This window comes from Galeopterus variegatus, unplaced genomic scaffold, assembly GCF_000696425.1.
Source record: "Galeopterus variegatus unplaced genomic scaffold, G_variegatus-3.0.2 Scaffold2993, whole genome shotgun sequence".
Taxonomy (NCBI): Eukaryota; Metazoa; Chordata; class Mammalia; order Dermoptera; family Cynocephalidae; genus Galeopterus; species Galeopterus variegatus.
In genome coordinates, this window is record NW_007729104.1 from 191,041 (window position 1) to 199,670 (window position 8,630).

The 8,630-nt window shown below is 50.9% G+C and overlaps 1 protein-coding gene across 2 annotated transcripts; it reads left to right on the plus strand.

Moving 5' to 3' along the window:
• The first annotated feature begins 3,568 nt into the window (after positions 1-3,568).
• Positions 3,569-6,961, plus strand: TNFSF14 (tumor necrosis factor (ligand) superfamily, member 14). 2 transcript variants are annotated; one of them, XM_008583679.1, is made up of 4 exons: positions 3,569-3,787; positions 5,587-5,623; positions 5,863-5,904; positions 6,534-6,961. In XM_008583679.1, exons 1-4 carry the CDS (start codon positions 3,569-3,571, stop codon positions 6,959-6,961), a joined length of 726 nt encoding a protein of 241 aa, XP_008581901.1. The 2 variants fall into 2 exon arrangements, with proteins under 2 accessions (XP_008581901.1, XP_008581902.1); XM_008583680.1 differs by having other exon boundaries at positions 3,569-3,679.
• Positions 6,962-8,630: the final 1,669 nt, after the last annotated feature.

Genomic DNA, 8,630 nt, shown 5'->3' on the forward strand with positions numbered 1-8,630 from the left:
TCAAAGTCTGGAGTTCTCTGAGAGAGGGAAAGAGGCAACTGTGATCCCCAGTTGCCTCACCTGCAGCTGAGTTCCATTCTACCTGAAACCTCACCTGTTCTCATTTTATTCCCTCCTGTAGTTCACCTGAGAGTGTGCTGGCTACCTCACCCACAGAGCATGTGCCTGCCTCACCTGCACCTGGCCTGCAGTGCACCTGCATCTCCCCCGCATCACAGCTCCCTCCTTACCTGAATTCTCACTTGCATCCTTCACCTGCATCCTCACCTGCAGCTCACTGCCCCTTCACCTGAGTTCTCGCACACGGTTCTTGCTTACCTACATTCTCACCTGGATTCTTCCCAATATTCTATCTGAATCTTCACCTGCTTTCTCATCTGTACCGTCAACTGTATCTACCTGCATTTTTTGCATTCTCACCTGTACCCCACCCACATCTTTATCTGTAAGCTTTCCAGTATCTTTATTTTGACAGCATCCTTACCTGTGTTCTCACCTGTTTTTCCACCTGCATCCACTTCTGCATGTGCATTTTCTCTGCACCCTCATTTGGGTCCTCACCTGCATCTTTACCTGCATCCTTCTCTGGATCTCTTTTTGTGTGTTCTTACCAGCATCCTCACCTCCATTCTCACCTGCATATTTGCCTGACTTCTTTATTTTTAAAGATGACCGGTAAGGGGATCCCAACCCCTGACTTGGTGTTGTCAGCACCACGCTATCCCAAGTGAGCTAACCGGCCATCCCTATATAGGGTTTTTTTAAAGATGACTAGTAAGGGGATCCCAACCCCTGACTTGGTGTTGTCAGCACCACACTATCCCAAGTGAGCTAACCGGCCATCCCTATATAGGGATCTGAACCCGTGGCCTTGGTGTCACCAGCACCGCACTTTCCCGAGTGAACCACGGGCCGGCCCTTTTACCTGACTTCTTACCTGCACATTCTCCTGCATCTTTTCCTATGTCTTCCCCAGCACCATAAACCCACAGTCCTGCTCTACCTTCTCACCTTCATCCTCACCTGCACCTTTACCTGCACCCTCACCCGTCCTCATTTTCATCCAGTCTGCCCCTCATGTGCAGCTCACTCTCACTGTGTTTTCCATGTCACCTGCTTTCTATTTGCCCTCGTCCAGGCTCACCCAACTGTCCCAGTGTCCACTTTCTAGATGGGCCTGAACAGATGAGTCAATGTCTCAGGTTGGATTGTGTCTGGAGGCTGCAGCCAAGAGGGGGCAGTCAGGCGCAGCTGAGCAGGTCGGTATTTCCGGCTGGGGCCCAGGTCAGGGGAAGACGTGACTCAGCAGTCAGGGAGGTAGTGTGAGAACTGTTGTGGTCACAGAACACAGAACTGCGTGGGAAGATGCAGCCACCAGTGTATGTGTGTGGGCAGGGGGAGGGGTGCATGTTGCTGCTTCTATCTACACCTCTCGTCCTTTGGAGACTGTTGCAAAGCCATACTGGCAAACCCTCTCGAGCCTGAAAGTCACAGCCACACTATTCTGTTCCCCTAAGACCCCCAGGTCCTGGGAACCCCCACATCCCAACTCCAGGAATATGGGGGAAATTAACCCACAGGCCACCCCTACTCATAACTCCAGATTCCCAAAGCCAAAGGCCCCAGTCAAGGGGAGACCCAAAGTTCGTCCTCACGCACTAGTATCCCAGCTGACAGGTGAGTACACACCCTACTTCACGTCCCTCTTAATTCTTTACTTACTCATTTCCCTTCTCCTGTTTGGGATTCATTTTATTCATTTCTCGAACACATGAGAGTGTTTTTTGGTTTTGTTTGTGTGTTTGTTTTGAGCATCTATTCTGTGAGTTCTAGTCTGTGAAGATAGAATCTTATGACTCATATTCTAAAAAAGGAACAGGAAAGGACTCTTAAAGACAGCATGAAACTGATTTCAGACAGTGAGGATGTCCAAAAAGGAAAGTAGGACAGAGCTACCTGAGAAAGCTCACCTGGGTGGGGGTGGGGAGGGGTCCAGCAGTAGATCTTGCTAACAAGATACCATAGACTAAGTGGCTTAAAGCATTTATTTCTCCCTGTTTAGAGACTGGGCATCTGAGGTCAGGGTGCCAGCATGGGTGGTGTCTGGTGAGGGCTCTCTTCCTGATTTACAGACAGCTGCCTTCTTCCTGCATCCTCACATGGAGGAGAGAGGGAGCAGCTCGTGTCTTTCCTTACAGGGGCACGAATCCCATCATGAGGCTCCACCTTTATGCCCTAATTATCTTTCAAAGGCCCCACCTCCTGGTAGGTGGATTAGGATTAGGGCTTCAACATATGAATCAGAGCAACACAAACATTCAAACTGTAGCACTTATCTAGGGTGGCAGTGACAGGGATGGAAACAGGTGGTGGGATTTGAGATCTGGTTTGGCTGTTGAATCAACAGGGCTTGCTGAAAGGAGGAATATAGAGAAGACAGGGAGGAGTCCAAGACAACTCCCACGTCACAGGCTTGGTTAACTGGGTGGACAGTGGTTCCACCCTCTAACTCTGAGCTCCGGTTTAAAAATCCACGCACACACACACATTCATGCATGTACACACACACGTTTGCACACATGCACGCACATATACAGATATGTGCACATGTACACACACATGGATATTTACACAGGCAGCCCCCTGTACTCACACACACACACACATGCACACACATACCAACACATGTGTGTGCACACCTGCTTGTACATGCATGCACGTGTGCACACGTAGGCACATATGGGCATGCTCCCGCACATGTACACACACATGGATATTTACACAGGCAGCCCCCTGTACTCACACACACACACACATGCACACACATACCAACACATGTGTGTGCACACCTGCTTGTACATGCATGCACGTGTGCACACGTAGGCACATATGGGCATGCTCCTGCACATGTACACACACAGGCATGCATATACATGCATGCATACCTGAATATAGACACCCATTTGTACACACCCCACACACATGCACACACAATCGTGCACACATGGAGCACACCCACACCACTCCCCCACTCCACTTGTACTTTCCTCTGCACTTGTCCCACGGAATCACTACATATTATTTTCTTGTTCATTAGGCTTGTTGTCCCTCTCACCCCACTAAAATAGGAGCCCCATAAAAGCAGGGATCTTTGTCATGTTCATTGCTGTGCCCTCTGAACCTGGAACAGTGCCTGGCACACACAGGAGGTCTTCAGTAACTATTTGGTGACCGAGTAAATGAAAGTTGAGCAGGGAAATCTGGGGCCTCCCCTGTCCAATTCCCACCTGAGTCACATTTTCAGATGCTGCTGGAAAGTGTGAGAGACTGCATGAGTGAGAGTGAGACAGGACAGAGGCCTGGGGTGGGGGGACAGGAAGAAGACGGGGGCGAGTGAGGAAAGGGGAGGGGCTGAACCCCAGCTCTAAAGGCGGCCCTGGGGCCCACAGGCGCCTGTCTGCAGCGTGCAAAGCTCCAGAGTGTTGGGCAATTGCGGTTTCCTCCGAGCCTGAAGGACCCAGGCGTGCCAGCCCTGCCCTGGGCATCTTGGGGCCTCGTCTGCTCGGGCATGGAGGAGACAGTCGTGCAGCCCTCAGTATTCGTGGTGGACGGACAGACAGACATCCCGTTCACGAGGCTGGGGCGAAGCCGCCAGAGACAGCCATGCAGCGCATCCCGGGTGGGCCTGGGTCTCCTGCTGCTGCTAATGGGGGCTGGGCTGGCCACCCAAGGCTGGTTCTTGCTGCAGCTGCACTGGCGTCTGGGGGAGATGGTCACCCGCCTGCCGGTGAGTGGGGGCTGGGGGCTGGCAGAGGGTGGATCTCTTGTGTCACCGTGTGTCACTGTGTGTCTATGTGTGTGCATGTGTGTGGGATGGGGGCTGGACTAAGAGCATCCAGCTTGATCCCTAAGTTGTTGCTTCCAGCCCAGGGCAAGTTAATTCACCTCTCTGAACCTCAGTTTCCTCATCTGTAAAATGGGGATGATAATAGATCACCCACTTCCTAGGGAATGGAGCAGGACACGGTGTGCGTGGTGCCCGGCAGGGGCTGGCCCACACAAGCGGTCACCAGTCCGAACCAACATCCCGACATTGGGATCATTATTAGCGGTACCCTCGTCACTGTTACTGGGATTGTCTCTAATCCTCATGGATTGACTCTCTGAGTCTGTGGGAATCTCTCTCAGTTTGTTTCTGGTTAGCCATGGGTGTGTCTGTCTGTGTTCCACATCTGTGGGTCTGTGGTCCTGCCCTTTGTTCTTTCTGGGGGGGCCGCAGGCCAGTATGGGGCTCTGAACACTTGACCTTGGTGTTTTCAGCACCACGCTCTAACCAAACTGAGCTAACTGGCCCCAGGTCTTGCCCTTTTGCATCCCTTCTCCTTGGGTATGGACCTGGTGGCCAGATGTCTGTGCTGCCGTCCTGTGTACATGAACCCACATGACCATGTGCTCACCTGTCTACAGCCCGTGTATCAGTGTTCTGTGTCTTAGTCTCTGGATCTCTTCTGTCTATAGACACGTGTGGACCCACAAACCATGTGTGCATATGTCCCAGTCCACATGTGTCTTCTCAGTGTGTCATTTAAATGTTGAGGTCTGTGCCCTGTCAGGTGTCCATATCCCAGATTGGTGTCCATGTGTCCAGACATGTATTTTTAATATTATTTATTTGATAAACCCTTCTATAGTGCATGCTATGTGCCAGGCACTGTAATACACTTTACAAATATTAACTCATTAAGTCCTCAGAGATAGGAAGAATGGGATCTAGTGTTCTGTAGTAATATAGAGACTTCAGTTAACAACCAAGTACTGTGTATCTTTGAAATGCTAGTCAAGATGATGCTGAATGTTCTTAACACAAAGAGATGACAAATGTTTGAGGTGATGGATACACTAAGCTCCCTGATAAGACCATTGCACACAGTATGAATGCACTCAAATATCATATCGTACTCCATAAATATATACAATGATCATGCGTCAGTTAAGAAAAATAAATTAAAAAGAGAGAGAAATAGAGAGTAGAATTGTGGTTACCAGAAGCAGGGAAAGGCGGGGGAGCGGGGGAAGGTTGGCAGGCTGGTAAAAAGCTGCCAAGTTACAGTTAGGTAGAATAAACTCTGGTGCTTGAGAGTGGCAATAGCTAATAACATTGTATTGTATATTTCAAGACAGCCAGAAAAGAGGATCTTAAATGTTATAACCACAAAGAAATGATAAATGTTTAGGTGACAGATATGCTAACTATTCTGATTAGATCATTGTGCAATATACGCATGTATTGAAACAACAAACTCTACCCCACAGACATGTACAATGAAAAAAATAAATTTAAAAAATATCCTAAGCAGGCACAATTCATAACTCCATTAACAGAGAGGGAAACTGAGGCACGAGTGGTGATGTGGCTGCTGGGCAGTGTGTGTGTGTGTGTACACGTGTGCACATGTGCACGTGCCCTGTCTACGTGTCTGAGTTTGGTGTATGTGACCATGGTCAGTGTCTCATAGCCATGTGTCTGAGTGATGCCAGGGTGTGGCCCTCTGCAGGTCCTCACCGTGGGCTCCTTTGCATTTTCAGGACAAAGACACAGGCTCCTGGGAGCAGCTGATTCAAGGTGAGTCAAGGTCCTGGATGGTTCCCGCGCTGCCCCTACCCCCTCAGTCCATTGCCCAACGTGATTTGCACAACTGGCCCCAACCCCACAGGTGCCCCTCCCCCAGGCCTGACAAGCAGAAGTTTGGATCACTCCGGAAGGGGTGGGGTTGACACTGGGAGGTAGACACAATGACCCCTTAGGAGGCTGGCCCTTTCTCCCTCTGTCCTTGCCTCTAACCTCTGACCCTCTCTCCACAGAGCGGAGGTCCCACCAGGCCAACCCAGCAGCACACCTCACAGGTGAGGGGGACCCTGCGTCCTGGCATAGGGCAGGTGTCAGGGTGTCCAGGGGAGACCAGACAAATGCCCTGAAATGTCAGCATATTCATTCATTTATTCAATATTTATTCAAAGAGTTGCCCAGAGCACAGGCTGTGGGGGCTATTTCTAATTTTATTTATTTAATAAACCTTTACGTGGTACTTACTCTGTGTCACGCGCTGTAATACACTATATACATATTAATTCATTAGATGCTAAGCAGGTGCTGTTAATATCTCCATTTCACAGGAAGGGAAATAGGCACACAGGTCACAAGGGCGATGGAACCGGGGTGTGTTCTGCTTTGGTTTCTTGGTCCTGCCACTTGCAAGTTTGGACACTTTTGGCAAGTCACTTAATTGCTCAGTACCTCAGTTTCCCCACCTGAAAAAGGGGAATGAAATGAGTTAAGATGCATACTCTAGGCAAGTTACTTTCCTTCTCTGTGCCTCAGTTTCCCTATCTGCAAAGGGGGAATAAAGTGAATTAATACATACAAACAGCTGAGTACAGAAGTAGAAGCTCAGAGAGGAGAAGCGACTAACCCAGGCTCACACAGCAAGAGTGACACATTTACTGACCAGCCCCCTTTTTCTCTCTCTTCGCAGGGGCCAACTCCAGCTTGACAGGCAGTGGGGGGCCACTGCTGTGGAAGACACAGCTGGGCCTGGCCTTCCTGAGGGGTCTTGACTACCGTGATGGTGCCCTGGTGACCCTCCAGGCTGGCTACTATTATATCTACTCCAAGGTGCAGCTGGGTGGTGTGGGCTGCACACAGGGGCTGGCCAGTGGCCTGCCCATCACCCATGGCCTCTACAAGCGCACACCCCGCTACCCTGAAGAGCTGGAACTGCTGGTCAGCCGGCGGTCACCCTGCAGACGGTCAACCAGCTCCCGCATCTGGTGGGACAGCAGCTTCCTGGGTGGCGTGGTACACCTGGAGGCCGGAGAGGAGGTGGTCGTCCGTGTACCGGACGTGCAACCAATCCGACTCCGTGATGGCACCCGGTCCTACTTTGGAGCTTTCATGGTGTGAAGGAAGGAGTGAGGTGGATTGAATGGCATCTTGCAGGCAGAGACCTGAGAGGGTGCCTCAGGAGACAGAAAACCCAGCAAGCAGAGATCTTGGAGGGCACCCCAGGGAAACCCCCCAGCAGGCAAGAGCACAGCAGGTACCGCCAGGGACTAAGAACTCAGACACCCCAAGAGGTCGAAGCCCCAGCAGCTGCCTCTGGAGAAACCACTTAGACTGCAGACCCTGCCACGGACAATACTAAAGACAAAGACCCAGAGACTTGGGGCCTGTAGCCCCCAAGCATGGGGTAAAACTGATTTGCCTGATATTCAGGGAGAAAGGGTGAGGGATGGGTATTTATAGTTTTGATTCAGAAGAAAGTGGGACTTGGGATTCCAGGGATTTGGCTGGGGACGGGAAACTTCATCAACTTCCCCACTCTCATGAGTGTGGGCAGGCAGAGGGGGGGGGATGTATCATCAGGACTCATTCATGTGGACAGCTTAGCCCAGTCATTGTCACATACTCGATCCCCACCCACGGACTTGTGGCCACACTTCAGCCTGGTCACGAAAAGTTAGAGACACAGGCATAGTGATGTGTTGGTGAACATTTAACAACCAGCTCTCCAGGGAGGGAGGCAGCTTTGCAGTGTTTGCTGATTTCCGTGGTGTAAATTTTCTCACCATGGCTGATTTCCAGCTACCGAGATGTCATCAACTGGCTGGCTGTGTCCTGTCACTGCTCAGCACACACATCCCAGCAGGACACCACCGTTGTGTCCTCAGCTCCCAGCCCGGGTCCTGGCACACAGCAGGCACTTGGGAAGTGCTTGCTGATTGAAAGAAAGGAAGGAAGAATGACCGTACGGTCATCGCAGGGAATCCATCTCGTGGCTGCACTAATCTCCGTCACTGCTTCACAATGACAGATTCATACACACAAAGCATCAGATTCACACACAACCACACAATGACCCGTCAGTCATAGACAGCATCACCAGCCATGACACTGCAGGACAACCACATGTAACATAAACACACACAACTCACAGTGTCACAATCACACAGCCACGCACATGGGCCTCACAGTCACACTTGGTAGTGCTCATCACACACGTGGGGCTTCCACATGCCGCATCACAGTCAGACCTGGTTACACACAGCATTGCAATGGCAAACAAACAACATCACACAGCCTGAGCTTCCTCCCCAGCCAAGACTAACACGTCCTGGGGTTAGGAGCAGACCTTGTCCATAGCCCTGGGTCTCTTGACCGCTGCTGGTCTTTGAAATAAATGGCAAACAGTTGCACCTGAACTCATCTGGTTCTTAAGGGAAGAACTTGGTGAAGAAAGTTTGGGCTGGGTTGTCAGTCCCAAACAGTCCCACGGGGAAGGAGAGGAATCAGGTAGGGGCAGCAGTCAGCAATAGGCAGTGGCTCCCAGAGGCAGAGGGATGGATGTAGTGACCCATGGAGGTCATTTTACAAATAAGGAACCTGAACCCAGCTGTCCCAGCTCCATGCAGAAAGCATGGGGAAAATCAGTGACCTCATGCCTGGGTCTGCCTTCTCCTGAAATCCACAATTTCTGAAGAATTGGAAATGACATCCCACAAGGCACCCTTATTGAGCACATCCAGGACAGGGTGACAGCCTACCGCGCCAGTTGGAAACTTGAGAAAGTGAG

Coding starts and splice junctions, on each gene's coding strand:
- TNFSF14 (XM_008583679.1), top strand. CDS start 3,569: ATGGAGGAGACAGTCGTGCAGCCCTCAGTATTCGTGGTGGACGGACAG. Junction 5,624..5,862: donor CTGGGAGCAGCTGATTCAAG/GTGAGTCAAGGT, acceptor CTCTCTCCACAG/AGCGGAGGTCCCACCAGGCC. Junction 5,905..6,533: donor CCCAGCAGCACACCTCACAG/GTGAGGGGGACC, acceptor CTCTCTTCGCAG/GGGCCAACTCCAGCTTGACA.